The sequence below is a fragment of the Ornithorhynchus anatinus genome, chromosome 1 (assembly GCF_004115215.2).
Source record: "Ornithorhynchus anatinus isolate Pmale09 chromosome 1, mOrnAna1.pri.v4, whole genome shotgun sequence".
Taxonomy (NCBI): domain Eukaryota; kingdom Metazoa; phylum Chordata; class Mammalia; order Monotremata; family Ornithorhynchidae; genus Ornithorhynchus; species Ornithorhynchus anatinus.
Window position 1 is genome coordinate 51832156 of NC_041728.1, and position 17178 is coordinate 51849333.

The following is a 17178-nucleotide window of genomic DNA, read 5'->3' on the forward strand; positions in this document are numbered from 1 at the left end:
AAAATTTGATAAAGTTTTGTCTGAGAAGCGGTTCTATTTATATCACATTTGGTCACTGTTCTCCTCTGCTGAGCTCACTCTCCATTAACCCACTAAACTATAAGGCCCTTTAAGGCAGGGATCATGATTACCATGCTCAATTGTACTTTACTCTCCTAAGCACTTAGTACAACGCTCTGCACGAAGTAAGTGCTCAATAAATACTTATGATTGACTGATTGATTAAGCACATTTAAATGAGTGCTATGTCCTCCTCTTCAATGTGCCCTTGGCTTTTCCCCCAATTTAATCTCATGACAGTCTCACAGCAATTGCTCTTTGTTGTGTGCTCACTGTTTCTGAAACTTTTTAAATAAAAAGCGATAATCTGTTTTTCTCTTAATTCAGGTATCACAGGGGGTTAAATTTGTAAAGGGTGACACTTCTCTAAAATGCTTTTTGTTATCCAATTGAGGAACAAAATTGCTCACTTGCTGGAGGTAACATAATTAAAGGCTTGCAAATGAATAAAAATAAACCTGGGTCTAAAAAATAACCTCAAAACCCCCACTGTAGATTGAAAGTGTTGGACTTCTATGGGGATTAAAACACTTTCCTGTGTCCTCCCAGATATTTTGTTGAGCTGAAAGTTAGTCGCATATAAATCCCTGAAATAGTTTGGGGCTGGTCTCACTAATTGGAGAAATGAGTTCCAAAGGTTACACAGTCAGTTCAAAAGTGGACCTGGACCTAGAATTCAGATCTTCTGGCTCCTCATCCACATCTAGATTGTAAACTCCCTCTCGACTGCAAGCTCCTTGTGGGCAGGGACCATGTCTACCAACTCTGTTATAACTCTGTTATAAGCCCTCTGTCACCCAAGGGCTTAGTACAGTACTCTGCACACAATACATGCTCATCAAATAACACTGAATGATTGCTTACTCCAAACATTAGGCAATACTGCCTCTCCTGCTTCAGGCAAGAAAACATTTTAAAGAAGAAATGAGCTAAAATTAAAATAGGATTTTGTTTGGACATAAAGAGTTTCTTGACTGCCAGAGTGACAAACCTCCCTACCAAGGGAGGGTGTGGAGTTTTCATCCCTGGGGATTTTTATGAAAAGAACATGTGATTCTTTGCTTGAGTGATTTACTCATTTACCTGTTTGGAGATAGGAGCCTATATTTCCTCTTAACATCCCTTTGCAGGACTGTTTTCTACAGCCTTCAGATTTAGAATCAATTGGTTAAAAGGTTCCTTGTAAACTGCCTTACTCCATCCACTTGGGTTTTTTTTTTTCAAATTGTATCTTCCTGAGGAATGAAACGCTAACTTGGTGATTCAAAGAAGTGAATAATTTTCTCCTTTCTCAACAGAATCAGACCAGTTTCTAGACCAGTGTCACGGCAAGTATTATTAAGTAATGTTAAGGAAGAGAACACAAAACAAAACAAAGCATATTTAACCAATTAATCCTAGATCTGTGGCCTGAAGTACTGCAAGCAAAATTTTATGCAGGGCCCAGTAAAAAAATCAGCAAGGTTTAAAAGGAATTAAATAAACTATGTTACTGAGGAGAGATTAAACTTGATTTGAGCTTGAAAACCATAATGGAAGGAGAATAAAAAGAATCCACCTGGGGAATTGTCTATCCACATCATCATCATCACCATCATGGGTATTTATTGAGTGCTTAGTGTACATGAGTGTTCCGTAACACATCACTCCAGTGGATAAAATCTCACTGTTATTAATCATCTTCAAACTCACAGACCAACTGTAAATACTATATATGGAGGACACTAAAACATTCTTCTTGGTGATTCTGTACACTTTCCACACCAAAAATGAGCCAAACATTTTTAAGGAACAATTAACAATTTAAAAATGCTGACAATTGAGGTAACAGACAATGAAGAGGCAAAACGAGGTATTTTGATATTTTACCTGGGATTAGTGAGATTGTAGCAGGATTTCCATATCTGCAACATGTGCTTACAGGTGAGTAGTGCCTCATCAGGACCCCGGCACAGTGATTCCAACTTCACTTTGGAAAACAATAATCTGAGACAGAATAAGGGAAAGGAGGGAAACAACAAACAAGATTCAAGTCCACCATCTGCTACTCAACAGAATAAAGGGAGAACTATTGTAATATGGTAGATCTACAGAATGTCATTACATGGAAGAGCTTAAAGTGCTCCCACCCACTGTTCCCACATGTTCGCACATCACACCTCTGAGGTAGCTGAGCAAATATTATTCTCTTCTTTTTACCAGGAGAATTGAAGGCAGAGAGAGTTCAAGGAGCTTGTCCAAAGTCACACAGTCTGGTGGAGCTAGGAGACTGTACATTTCCAGAGGGCAGGGAATACATCTTCTGCTTTCATTGTTTCCTCTAAATTTCATAGCACAATGATTTGCATATGGTAAGTGCTCAATTAGTATTGCTGGACTAGCAGAAAGAGTGTGGGCTTGATGGTCAGAGGAACCGGCTTCTAACCTCAGCTCTACAACTTCTCTGCTGTGACCATAGCAAGTAACTTGTCTTCTCTGTGCCTCAGTTTTGACATCTATAAAATGGAAGCTCAATACCTGTTCCCCCTCCCCCTTAGATTCCAAGCCTCATGTGGGAAAGGGACTGCCCAACCTGATTTTCTTCTACCTACTCCAGCTCTTAGTACAGGGCTTGGTACTTAGTGAACACAACACACACAATTAAAACGGGGGGCTATGATCTAACTAGTAGATGGCACTGCCTGGCATGAAAATAACCTTTTCCCATAATACATGACAAAGACAATTAGGTTCAGGATGATTCAAGTAAAGCACTAAAAATGCGTGACTTCATTTTATTCAGGACTCCAAGTGGAAATAATTTTGTTACATGCATCCTCTTGGGAATATGACTGTGAACACCAACTTAGACAGTGAGAGCCCCATGTAGGGATGGAATTGTGTCCAACCTGATTATCTTGTATCTACCCCAGTCCTTAGTACAGGTTTGGCACATTGTAAGCACATAAATATTCCATGGGCCTCAGAGTCAGAAGAGCAGGGTTCTAATCCCAGGTCCACCACTTGTCTGCTATGGACCCTTGGACAAGTCACGACTTCTCTGTTCCCCAGTTACCTCATCTATAAAATGGGGATTAATATTGTGAGCCCCACATTGAACATGGATTGCATCCAGCCTGATTAACTTGTATCTACCACAATGCTTAGTGCAGTGCCTGGCACATTAAAAAAGAACTACTATTAACATGTATTTTTTTTTATAAAACATCCAAACTTCTCAAATTTTATTCATATACAAAAATCAGTCTGGTGGCAAGGCTCATCAGGTAAAACCTTCTGGCTTTTCACTATCTGTAAATAATTTTTGTCTCCCCTATTAAACTGTACACTCCTTGAGGTATGAGAACATGTATCATGCTACTAAAATATTTTCTCAGTGTTTAATATAATGCCTAGTACTCAGAGCTCAATAAATACCAACGACTGATTAATCAAAGTTTTAATCCCAATTTTGCATGCCTTGTCCAAACCTAGAAGATCAGGGCTAGAAAGCTGGGCAAAAACGAGGAACAAAAATGGGGAAGGAAAGAATGGATTGCAAACAGACTAACTACTTCCTACAGCAAAACCTCTCAAGGTTGCATCAGAGATATAGTATGTTTGTTTGAAAAAGTATTAAGGAAAAGAACACCCAAAAACCTCAGTGAACAGAGCAATGAGACCATAAACTGCCTTTGATGGAACTGCCTAAGGTGTGGTTCAGTGTCACAAGAGGACAATCTACAGCCCAGGAAATAACATTACTGACCAGGAGAGTGGGCCGGGTTTCAGAATACCATGAGCAACTATAAAAGTTTTGAATATTTTGTCATTAGGAGACATAAATTCTATCTTGACTACTTATATATTATGTCATCCCTTTCTAAGGGGAAGAGGGAAAAAAAAGATTCCCTAAGATATATGTGGTATAGTTGTAATTCTTTCAACTGTACATAAGTTACAGAAAACTAAGAGCCTTGCTCTTAACTCCCAGCTTGAAAAAAAGTTATAGGCAACAACAATCCTACTGGAAAAGAACTTCTAATTAACATGAAATAACAGCTTTCAAACACTTGACTCAGGATATCGAATTGAAAAGGTGTGGGTTGAATTTAAGGAAGCCAGACACAGAGAACAATGAAGAACGCAGTGCGCAGAAATTAAAGGGAAAACCAGCATCGACACCTGGAAGTTGGGCAGGAAGAAACAGCATGAAATAGGGAAGCTGGCAACGAAAAACATACATCTCTAAAATACAGGAAAGTGGAAATACAGGAAAGTGGAAAGTTGGAATGTATGTATGTATATATATAGAGAGAGAGAAAAAAACCTATCTTGCAGTAAATCATATTGTTCAACAAGACCACAACCATGGTCGATCATCTACACAATCTTTACAGCAATGATAAGAGAAGGAAGGAAATGAAGGAATGATGAGGATGAGAAAAATATTTCTTATCACAACTTTAAAATATCTCAGGCTGTTTTATCAATAGAAAAATAATAATAATGGAGCCTGTGGTAGTTGTCAGTATAATCACCAAATGCTGTTTACATGTTTCAATATGTTTTAAAACAACTGGCCTGAGTACATTAAATTATAAGTGAAAAAGATTCCCAGAGAGTGATTAACATTTATTTACTATAGTCCATGTCTCAAGCTATAACAAGCTCAAGTCCCTAAAAAACAAAAAAGCAAAAAAAAACAAAAAACTGGACCAAAAGTATAAAAGGAGCGTTTAATGCAAGTGTAAATGGGTAATTACTTAGTTCGGACAGAACGACCTAGTAGATCATCAGGCTAATGCAATTATGTGGGGGTCATAACCTACATTCAAAATGCAAAGTAAATAAGGTTGCTTGAAAAATGCTAATAAGTTATTCATCAGGAAAATAATGAATTTCCAAAATACAAGCCAATGATCACCATCTTCATTGAGTCCAAAAACCCAGCATTTTCTTCAGAAAGATTCACTCAGACACACACTTCATGTTATTTCAGCAAAGTGATGATAGACATGACTGAAGAGAGTAAAATTATAACTTCCTTTTTATGTTCTGACACTGTATTGTGAGAATGATTGCAGAGTGACAAGCAACACAAAGATCAAATGGGGAATGGATTTATTGAGTTATTGGACCCTGGCAGGATGGTTTACCTCCTTGATAAGACTGACCCTTTAGAGCAGGGGTTAGTGCACATATTTTTGCAGAAGAGCCAAACAAATTGAAACCTTGGAGCAGTTGGTGTGCAAAGAGACATAGAATGAACGGCCTTCCACGTGGCCTGTAAGGCCATTAGGGAGAAGGAAGAGAAGGATGACAACTTTGTAATATAATATAAACTGGTGTGCTGACAGTTATGTTGGTCCTCCATGATGTTTTCTTGAGTAGCTAGCTGGAAGAAAATTGTTTGTTTTCTCCAAACCTCAGAAAGTACAATTTTCCTGACTCTTTCTTCACTCTCCAGTATATAAAATTCATTCACTCCTCTGCTTACATCCAATAATTGTAGTAATATTTATTGAGCATCCACTTGGAGCAATCACTGGGTGCACAAGCACAAGTGTTTTAATAGTTTATAAAACTATTTATAAACACAGAAATCACATTGAATAATTGATTGTAAGTGTAAATATAATGCTATTTCTATTAATATAGCTACAGCCCCAAAACACGTTTTTAAGTCCTGCTATATGGTTTATTTTTTTGATGATATTTAGGCATGAACTGGGGATGTTCTTTGGGCTTCTGTCGCATCTGCCTAAATGTTCAGTACAGTACGTGGCACCCAGTACATACATCCAATCTACCACTAAATCCTGCTAGTTCTTCTTCCAAAACATTATTCATTCAATAGTATTTATTGAGCGCTTACTATGTGCAGATCACTGTACTAAGTGCTTGGAATGTACAAATTGGTAACAGATAGAGACAGTCCCTGCCCTTTGATGGGCTTACAGTCTAATCGGGGGAGACAGACAGACAAGAACAATAGCAATAAATAGAATCAAGGGGATGAATAGAATCAAGGGGATCCAATCCAGTTCAGATACTTGTCTTATTAGCACTGTCCAATACAAGACCATTCTACTCACTGGCCTCCTTCAAACAAGCCTCTTTTTCTTAAAATCATTATGATGTCTGATTAACTGTGCCTCACTGTGCCTCACCTTGCTTGAGTCTATGCTTTACGTTGCTGCCCAGATCACCTTTTTGAAATGTTATTCAGTACATCTCTCACTTCTCAAAAACCTCCAATGGCTGCCCAACTCTCTCCACATCTAACAAAAATTATGGTACCTGTTAAGCACTGACTATGTGTCAAGCACTGTTCTAAGCACTGGGGTAGATAGAAGTTTATCAAGTTGGATGGCCTCTCTCACATGGTGTTCACCATATATGTAGGAGGGAGCATAGGTATTTAATCTCCATTTTACAGATAAGGAAACTGAGGCACAAAGAAGTGAAGTGACCTCCCCAAGGTCACGAAGAGGTAAGTAACACTGGGTTTAGAACCTAGGTCCTCTGACTCTCTGGCCTGTGCTCTTTCACTTGGCCTTCATATATGCCAGACCGCCACTCTTCCCACCTTCAAAGCCTAATCAAAATTACATCTCCTACAAATGGTCTTCTTCAATTAAGTCCTCTTCTCCCCTACTTCATCTCCCTTCGGCATCACCTATGCATTTGGATCTGTACCCTTTAAGTGCTTGATATTCATCCCTTTAAGTACTTGATATTCATCCCAGCCCATGTACTTACATACATAGCTGTTGTTTCTTTATAAGAATATCTGTCTCCCTCTCTTGACTGTAAGCTCCTTGTGGGTAGGGATCAGGTGTACCAACTCTGTTGTATTTTAATCAGTCAATCCTACTTACTGTCTACCATAATCAAAGCACTGTACTAAATGCTTGGGAGAGTAGAACAGAGTTGGTAGATGCGTTCTCTGCTCACAGTGACCTTACAGTCTAGAAGACGAGACAGGTATTAACATAATTTACAAATGTGTATATAATTCCTGTGGGAACTATGTGAAGTTCTATACTAAGTACTCTTACAAATGCTTAGTACAGTGCTCTGCACACAGTTTGACTGATTGACTGATAGGCCACATTGGGCCTCACCTTGCTTGAGTTAATGCTTTACGGCTGCTGCCCAGGCCATCTTTTTGAAATGTTGTTTAGCGCATCTCCTAGAACGAGTCGTCTACACTCGCTGCCTTGAATTCCTCAAGTCCAACTCTCTCCTGGACCCCCTCCAATCTGGCTTCGATCCTTTCCACTCTACCGAGACTGCTTTCTCAAAGGTCACCCATGACCTCCTTCTTGCCAAATCTAATGGCTCCTACTCTATCCTAATCCTCCTTGACCTCTCAGCTGCCTTTGACACTGTTGACCATCCCTTTCTCCTCCACACCTTATCTCACCTTGGCTTCACGGACTCCGTCCTCTCCTGGTTCTCCTCTTATCTGTCTGGCCGTTCATTCTCAGTCTCCTTCGCGGGCTCCTCCTCCCTCCCATCCACTAACTGTAGAGGTTCCTCAAGGGTCAGTTCTTGGGTCTCTTCTGTTCTCCACTCCCTTGGTGAACTCATTCGCTCCCATGGCTTCACCTATCATCTCTATGCAGATGACACCCAAATCTACATCTCATCTCCCGTTCTCTTCCCCTCCCTTCAGGCTCGAATCTCCTCCTGCCTCCAGGACGTCTCCACCTAGATGTCTGCCCACCACCTAAAACTCAACATGTCCAAAACTGAGCTCTTTATCTTCCCTTCCAAACCCTGTCCTCTTCCTGACTTCCCTGTAACTGTGGACAGTACGACCAACCTTCCCGTCTCTCAAGCCCGCAACCTTGGTGTCATCCTTGACTCAGCTCTCTCATTCACCCCACACATCCAATCCATCACCAATGCCTGCCGGTCTCACCTGTACAATATTGCCAAGATCTGCCCTTTCCTCTCCATCCAAACTGCTATTATACTGGTTCAAGCTCTCATAATCTCCCGGCTGGATTATCGTGTCAGCCTTCTCTCTGATCTCCCTTCCTCCTGTCTCTCCCCACTCCAGTCTATTCTTCATTCCGCTGCCCGGATCATCTTCCTGCAGAAATGCTCTGCGCATGTCACTCACCTCCTTAAAAACCTCCAGTGGTTGCCTATCAACCTCCACAGCGAAATAAAAACTCCTCATTCTGGGCTTCAAGGCTCTCCATCACCTTGCCCCCTCCTACCTCAGCTCCCTTCTCTCTTTCTACTACCCACCCCGCACGCTCCACTCCTCTGCCGCTCACCTCCTCACCGTCCCCCGTTCACACCTATCCCGCTGTTGACCTCCGGCCCACGTCCTACCCCTGCCTTGGAATGCCCTCCCTCCTCACGTCCCTCTTCCCCTCTTCAAAGCCCTACTGAGAGCTCACCTCCTCCAAGAGGCCTTCCCAGACTGAGCTTCCCCTTTTCCCTCTGCTCCCCCTCTGCTCCCCCCCGCCCTCTGCTTCTCCCCTCCCCCCTTCACCTCCCCTCAGCTAAGTCCCCTTTCCCTCTGCTCCTCCCTCTCTCCCTTCCCCTCCCCACAGCACTGTGCTCATTTGTATATATTTTTATTACCCTATTTATTTTGTTAATGAGGTGTACATCCCCTTGATTCTATTTATTGTGATTATATTGTCTTGTTTTTGTCCATCTGTTTCCCCCGATTAGACTGTAAGCCCGTCACTGGGCAGGGATTGTCTCTGTTGCCGAATTGTACATTCCAAGCGCTCAGTATAGTGCTCTGCATATAGTAAGTGCTCAATAAATACTATCGAATGAATGACTCTCCCACTTCTCAAAAACCTCCAATGGCTGCCCAACTCTCTCCATATCTAACAAAAATTTCTTATCACTGGATTTGAGAGTTTCCACAACAATCTCCATTTTACATGTTGGCTTATTTTACCTCCTACTCCCCAAGTCACATTCTTCACTGTTCTCAAAATTTCGCCTAACTGTACCCTGCTCTCAACTACACCCCAACCTTTGGTTATGCCTTTCTAGCCTGAAACTTCCTGCTCACACAAAATCTGCTCAGCCTCAGCTCTCTGCACCTTCAAAGCCCTCCTAAAATCCCATCTTCTCCAACAAGTTTTTCCCAATTTACTCCCAATATAAAAATAGATTTAATATGCAAAATCTACAGAAATGCATTTTATTCCTCCTCTCTTACTAAACAAAATGCACTGAAAGCCAAGTCAAGCACACACACTCAATAGAGATTCAGCAGGGAGGTGGTGTCATATTACCCCTCTTGGCTCTATGCATTTATTTAAACCTAACCTCAGAGTTGTGGGTGTACATGCATATGACATATATACATATTATATATATATATAATATTCGTATTATACATTTTATATATATATATATATATATATATATATATATATATATATATATATATAATTACTTGTTCTGATCCCACTATTTATAATTGCAAGCTGATCTCAAAGTCTAAGCTTCTTGTGTTCAGGAAAAGTGTCTTAAATACTACTTACTGCTACTTAGGAGAAGTGGCCTAGTGGAAAGACCATGAACCTGGAAGTCAGGGGACCTGTGTTCTAATCCCAGTTCCACTATTCTCCTGCCATGTAACCTTAGGCAAATCACAACTTCACTGTGCTTCAATTTCTTGCTTGGAAAATTGGGATTCAACACCTGCTCTCTCTCCCCCTTAGGCTCTGAGCCCCATATGGGACAGGGACTGTCTAACCTAATTATCTTGTTTTGACTCCAGTGCTTTGCATAGTGCTTTGCACACAGTAAGCATTTAATAAATACCACAATTATTAATATTACTAATACAGCCACAGTCATTCTCCTCAAGGGTACAGGCTTCACCCATTCCTTCTGTTTTCTCTCCTTTCCCTTTCCCAGATTTCTCCTAATCTTGGGACTACTCTTTCAGTGTTCCTTCTGGTGGCTCCACTTCTTCCATTCTTTCCCTTTACAGCTGTGCCTGGACAAAAATAGGCGATATATCTTCTAAACTGCTCAAACTATTGCTAGAAAGATTTATTTTCTCATCTGCCATTTTGATAATGGCTGGCCATTCCCTTCCTATTTGGCCTCCTTTCTCAGCAGATATCACATGCTCACAATCTCAGGACTTCTACCGAGCTATCTTGACAACCTCTACCCTCCTTTCCTTCACTGACATCCCTCCTATCATGCCAACCTGCTCTCAGTTCCCTTTTGCCATTTTGCTTCTTTGTTCAGGCTAACCCATATGGCTGGACTCATCACCCACTTTCCCTGTGTCTATTTATTCCTCATTCAAATCCTCAGTTTAAAATTCTTGAATCCTTTCTCCTCCTAAATAAGCCACTCTCCCTAAAAATGTCCAACTAATGCTTTTCTCTATGTATTCCTTATCACATGTGATCTGCACCTCCACTGAAGAATCAAACATCAGCTCCAGAGTATACTAACAGAATTTCCTCTAATCACCTGTTCCCTGTCCCCTACCAAAAGAATGGAAAAGAGCGTGTGATACACCTTGAGTGGAATGGCTGTGAATCTCCTCTGCTACAGCAGCACGGGTTGCTCCCCCAACTCCACCACAGCCACCAAGGTTCTCAGTTCTCTATCATTCGAGTGACATGTGTTTGTTCGAAGAGCACTGTGAAATAAGACACTAAAATGTTGTATAGATCAGTCAAATCACCAACATTTGTGAACACTGTACTCTTATGAGGTACAGATGGATAAATATGATTGAAGAGTTGTTGGTTTTTTTTTTTAAAGAAGATGAAGACCAATTTAACAAGATTCCTAATCCCAACTCCTTACAACCTGGTTCAGCACCAAAATTGGCAAATTACATTTCAGTCAAATCAGAGCAGAGAGCTCAGATTACAAGTAAATCTTGATAAATAAGCACACGCCACCCCATCACTTCCTCTGTGCCAGGGAGGTGCCCACAGACCCTCACAGAATGTCAGTTTGGAAGAGGCCCACCAACAGAGTTGTGGCCACTTAAAGCAACTAGGAGCAGGACTGGGTACCTCTGGCCATTATGAGTGGCTGGAGAGACTTGTGGCTTTTGGGTCACATACAACTGCTGGCCCTGAAGATAAGCCATACTATTAACAAGATAGTGAGCTTGTTTTGCAATCAATTTCACTTTTTTTCCAAATGGTATTTGCTAAGCGCTTATTATGTGCCAGGCACAGTGCTAAGCATGGGGTTAGATAGTTTATCAGGTTGGACACAGTCCATTTCCCATATGAGGCTCACAGTCTTAATCCCCATTTTAAAGATGAGGCAACTGAGGCATGAAGAAGTTACGTGACTTGCCCAAGGTCACAAAGCTGACAAGCGGCAGAGCTGGAATTAGAAACCAGGTCTTTCTGACTCCCAGGCCTGTATTCTATCCAATAAGCCATGCTGCTTCTAACTCAAAAAGAGAGCTCATTATGGTATTTCATATTTTTTTTAATAATGATCCAAATTTTACCCATTTCTATTTCAGCTGAAATTTAATGGTTTCAGCAAAGCATTCTACTGAAGAACACTTGACAGTATTAAACTAAAAATGATTAGGGAACTCTAAGGTAATAATTCCCTCCTACTCTCCCTTGGCCAAATGAAAAATAAATTCTTTAAGTACACTGAGTAAGAAAACACTCATAGTGATACCTAACACAGTTACCAATTAGTTGATATAGACATGCAGAACACATGAAAACTGAATTTGAAAGAGAATCAAGTGAATCATGACCATGTTCTTTTTGTGATAATAATAATAATGGCATTTGTTAAGCGCTTACTATGTGCTAAGAACTGTTCTAAGCGCTAGGGGTGATACAAGGTAATCAGGTTGTCCCACAGAGGGTTCTTAATCCCCATTTTACAGATGAGGTAACTGAGGCACAGAGAAGTTAAGTGACTTGCCCAAAGTCACACAGCTGACAAGTGGTTGAACCGGGATTAGAACCCATGACCTCTGACTCCCAAGCCTGTGCTCTTTCCACGGAGCCACGCTGCTTCCCTAGATATATTTATGCCCATTTTATTGCCTCGTTCTCGTGATTCAAGAGTTGGTGCAGTGTTTAATTTGTCCTGGAAGAAAAACTGGAACACTGAATATTTGCAGCCTTCCAGTCTCCACCCACAAGGAACCATCCTCTGGCTGCAAGACTCAAGGAGCAGGAAGGGAGAAAGCTGGAATTGAGGAGTGTGAACTTTTGTATCAGTCAATCAATGGTATTTACTGAGTGCTCACTGTGTGCAGAGCACTGTACTAAGCACTTGGAGAGTACAATCTAAAAGAGTTGGTAGACATGTTCCCTGCCCAAAAGGGTTTACCTGCCCAAAGGAGGGGGAGATAGACATTAATATAAACTGACTGACATTGCAGATGGAGAGTAGCATAAAGTCCGGGTGTGGGGGGAGACGAGAGCCCAGTACCGGCTGTACTTTGAGGATTACTCAGAGACTCCCTGTTTGGGTCCAGAATCTGCACTGCTCCCTCTGAATGGAAGTGGAATGAGATAAATTCCTGAGTGGACAATTTGAGACTATGAATTTACCCTTGAAACATGAGAGGCTTTCAGGCTCTGCCCAAAGGTCTTAGCTTTCCACGGATCCTCTGTGTTCCAGGGCTCAGCTTCAGCAAGCTCCAGTACAAATTAAGTACCAAGTCAGTGCTCTGCACAATCAGTTACCACGTAGGAGAATATACCACAGCCTAGGAAAATACAGGTATCTTACTCACTTGGTTTGAGTCCTCTGGTTGCTTTGCCTAACTGGCTGCCCCAGAGACCAATGGTGGAATGCGTGAAGGATGAAATTACCTTAGTGAGATTTTTTATCCAACCCCATTACTTCAAATCTCAGAGATGGGTAGGAGGGAGTGGAAGACAAAGTCTTTAAACTACTTTCACAGTTGACTGAATAGTTTCCTTGCAGTACCATTGTTCCCAGGTCACCAAGGAACTATTTCCCAGTGCACCAGAAATCTGAACTCCTTGCATCTTAATGGAAGTCTCCTTGAGAGATCCCCAAGCCCACCCTGCCTTCAGGCAGTCTCCCCCTAAACCTTGCTGTCACAAATTACTGCTGAGGAAGTGGCCTTCTTCTCTCCATCTTCTACAGGGGGAAGTAACCTCAGCAAGGAATTCTAGATCCTTTTATTTACCCCTTCCTCAAATTCAGTTTCATCTCAGGGAGTTTTCCCTGCAGAATCTCTGAGCTAGAAGAAATTAAAGACATGAACTACAGTCTGAAGCTCTGAGGAAAAAACTTTAAAATATAGGGAAAAAGATGGAAACATCCTCTAGACTAAGCTTGTTGTGGGCATGGAAAAAGTCTAACAACTCTGCTGTATTGTACTCTCCCAAATGCTTAGTAGGGTGCTCTTTACACAATAAATACTCAATAAACACCATTGATTAATTGATGAAAAGCCACAGTCCAATCCCTTCCTAGCGAGTTCACTGACCCTTGGGAAATCAAGTTGCTGTTCTTCAGGCAGTGAGTTTTCATAAATCACCTCTAAGTCACCTAGACAGACGAGAATCTATTTGAATCTATTTCAAAGGCCTGCAGAGATCTTCAGTCATTACTACTCTACTTTTAATAATGCTGTTCCTTTTTCACAGAGATTATCTTCCAAACATTTATTCATCATTAGAGCTATCCTCTGAATCTTCTCTCAGTTCTTTCTAGTCTTCTTCCCATTTTTTCCCATTTTACATATGAGGAAACTGTAAGAACGTCAAGAATGATTCAGTCACTTGCCCAAGGTCTCCCAGCAGGCCAGGGTCAAGGTGGTAGTTGAACAAAGTAAAAGCAGCATGGCTTATTGGTTACAATACATGCCTGGGAGTTAGAAGGACCTGGGCTCTAATCCTGGCTCCACCACCTGTTTGGTGGGTGACCTGGGGCAAGTCACTTCACTTCTCTGTGCCTCAGTTACCTCATCTGCAAAATGGAGATTGAGACTGTGAGCCCCAGGTAGGAGAGGGACTGTGTCCAACCCAATTTTCTTATATCCACCCCAGCACTTAGTACAGTGCCTGGCACAGAGTAAGTACTTAACAAATACCTTATTATTAAATTGTGGAACTCAGACCTGGATTAAGTTTTCTAGGAAGAGACAGATCTATACTGGGTCTACAGGTTCCTCTGTACACTGCTCATGCTTCCTCCAAAGCTATAAAAGAACCTTAGTTCCCTGCCTGAATTCTTTATAGATTTAGTTCTTTCCTTACAAATGTAATATCTTCACTTACAAATGACACTTGCCCTCTGGCATATATCTGCCTGTTAATTTGTGTGGCACTCAGAGAAAGAAGCCTGATAACTTAAAATTACAGTAGCTAATGTAGCAGAAAATGTCAATATGAAAGCTACACAATGAGCTTAGTTACTGCAAAGTATCTCATTTTAACAATGGAATCTAGACTCCAGGACTTGCTTACTAAATGGACAGTAAACTTAATACTGTAATGAATCTTACAGTCAACAAGTGCAGACTCAGGTTATAAATCCTAAAAATTAAAAAAAAAATCACTTTTTTATTGGGTCAGCTTTGAAAAAACACACAGAATTAAAGATGTTACAATTTTGAATGAGGGTACTTCTTGACTATGATTCTGGCTCAGGCAATTTCTCAATACTCTTATCTTACCCTATAGTTATGATGGGTAGTAACACTCCTGTCAGACTCCATCAGTCACATTTCCATCGCACTTTCAGTAAAGTACCAACAATCTGAAATGACTCCCCTATTTTCCTCACAGCTTTTAATACAAACAGTTGTGTGAGAACAAGAAACCTTGAGAAACCCCAATTCAGTGATATTTCCCCACTACATCCTCAACCTCAATTTCACTGCCTTTCAATGAATTGGTTTAAAAAATAGTTTAAGGAAATTCAAAATGGTCCCACCCAATCCCCATGAAATCACCTCCAAAACTGTCATCTGTAACAATCGGCAGAAGACAGTTTTGAACTTCTCTCCCAGGAAGTCATTTGCTCCATTCTCTAACCTCTCAAGCTTTGTTTATTTTCTTTCGAAGGGTTTTGGGACGGGTGGTAGTGGGCCAGCTGGGAGCAAGCAGATGTGGCTCCCCTGTTACCTGCCATCTTTGGCACTGGGAGGGGCATCTCTGTAGTGTACTTTCTTTTTTCCATAGTACCTGATCCTGCACTGAGCCCCAATAACCTCTCTATACTAAGCTTGTTGTGGGCAGGGAATGTATCTGTTTTATTGTTGCATTGTACTCTCCCAAGCGCTTAGTAAAGTGCTCTGCACACAGTAAGCGCTCAATAAGTACAATTGACTAACATGAACCTGAGGCTGGGCTAGTATCCCCATCCCTAATCCAAATACCTTAAGTCCCTAACCCCCCAAACCTCCAACATGATCACATTGGTACACTACTCTTCCAAATGATCCAGTTTGGTAACAAAGAAAGGAGATGTCAAAATAAGAAACTATAGTTAGTAACATTATTAATAAAAGCCCCACCCTTTGTGCCATGCTAAAAAGACTGATATCAAGTTACCCCTGATTTAAAAATCATCTTTGTTATTATATGCCAACTCTTCAATAATGTGCACATTTCAGTGAAAGAACTTCTAGGCTAGAAAGTCACCAATTAAAGATACAAGAAGGGGAACCTCATTTTCTGGATTTCTAATAGCCTTTGCAGAACTAACATGGTATACTACGGCCTGACCTAGGGCATTAGGCATTTTATCATCTAATTAATTAATTTAAGTGATCTTTTAAGAAGATCCCGCATTTTAAGCTTTCAGTCTGCAAAAAGATGCATAATTAAGAAGGAGATGCACCATCTCCAGATCTATTGGGAAAAATAATCACCCCATCTCTTTTGTTCTGTCGGATATTCCTTTATTTCTCCTCCTCTTACCCTGTTTTTAAAGATTCATGGTAGATTGGGGTCTCTCCACAGGGTATAAGGTGAAGAGCAAATCCTTTGTGACTCTCTGACGTAAATCACCAACATTTAGTACACAGACATACGCAGAAAATTCATCACTGCCCTCTCCCGAACTGGCACTCAATAATGCTGGTGTCAGTTTTTTGACCACGATTCTCAGATTCTTCTCTAAGCCAATTCCAGTCATCCAGTGGAGGTTCAGTCGGAGTTACTGACAATGACAATTTTGTTGCCCCAACTCCTCCTTTATGGATAAACCATAGGTTTGATTCTTGTTCTCCCTTCTGTATGTCACACATGCTGGCTACTCTATTCACTAAGCTAAAGGTACTTTAGAGTCTTTCGATGGAAAAAAATACATAATGAAGACTAAAGCTGAAATAAATTAACCGGACTTCAAAATTCATTGAATGGTCATTTGCCTCAAACACCCTGGGGCTCTCAACTCAAGTTGTAGAAATGATGTCCTTTATCAAATTCTGATGATATATTCACTGCCTACCTTTACCTGGAAAATTTAACAGTTATGGATAAACTGCTTGGGGCTACATGCCCAACTTTATTAGAATCTGACGAACTACAATACCTGGCTACAGACACCAGTTAAATAAGTTACTATTAAAATCAGCCATGTAAACAACAATAATTACTTCTTACTCTTCCTGAATGAGAAGTAGATCGTTTTCATTAGCAACAAATGATCCTACAGTATTGAAAATCTGGAAATTATATGCAACTTCACGTTTCCACCACGGTGCACTAGGGTAAATCAATATAATTATACAAAAATTGGCTTTACTTTGTAGAATGCAGGTCTGGACAGCTGACTTGAGGGCATTAAGACCCTTATCACCTGGTAAGATTATGCCAAACCAACCTAGACAGACACCTGCTCTTCTTTTTCTCAAAGACCTCCTTAGAAAAAGAAAATTCTACAACTTCCCTTAGTCTGGTTCTATTATTTAAGAAATTTGATTATTATTTTCTACTAACTCCATCGTACTCTCCCAGTGTTCAGTACAGGGCTGTGCACAGATCATACACTCAACTGAGTTGAACAGTATTTTTCCACATATCAATGGATCTACAGGATAGATCTTGTACTTGTATATTGCTACAGAATACAATATAACCTTATCAACTTGAAATACACGAATCTTGAAAAAATATTTTTAAATTAACAAGA

At 40.7% G+C, this 17178-nt stretch overlaps 1 protein-coding gene across 2 annotated transcripts in view; it reads right to left on the reverse strand.

Moving 5' to 3' along the window:
* The window catches only part of TTC7B (tetratricopeptide repeat domain 7B), a 258122-nt gene that overhangs the window by 90740 nt on the left and 150204 nt on the right, over positions 1 to 17178 (reverse strand). For both annotated transcript variants that reach the window (XM_029067900.2, XM_001506377.4), the window contains one exon: positions 1930 to 2046. In XM_029067900.2, coding sequence (XP_028923733.1) covers positions 1930 to 2046 — 117 coding nt within the window. The remainder of the gene's footprint in view (positions 1 to 1929; positions 2047 to 17178) is intronic.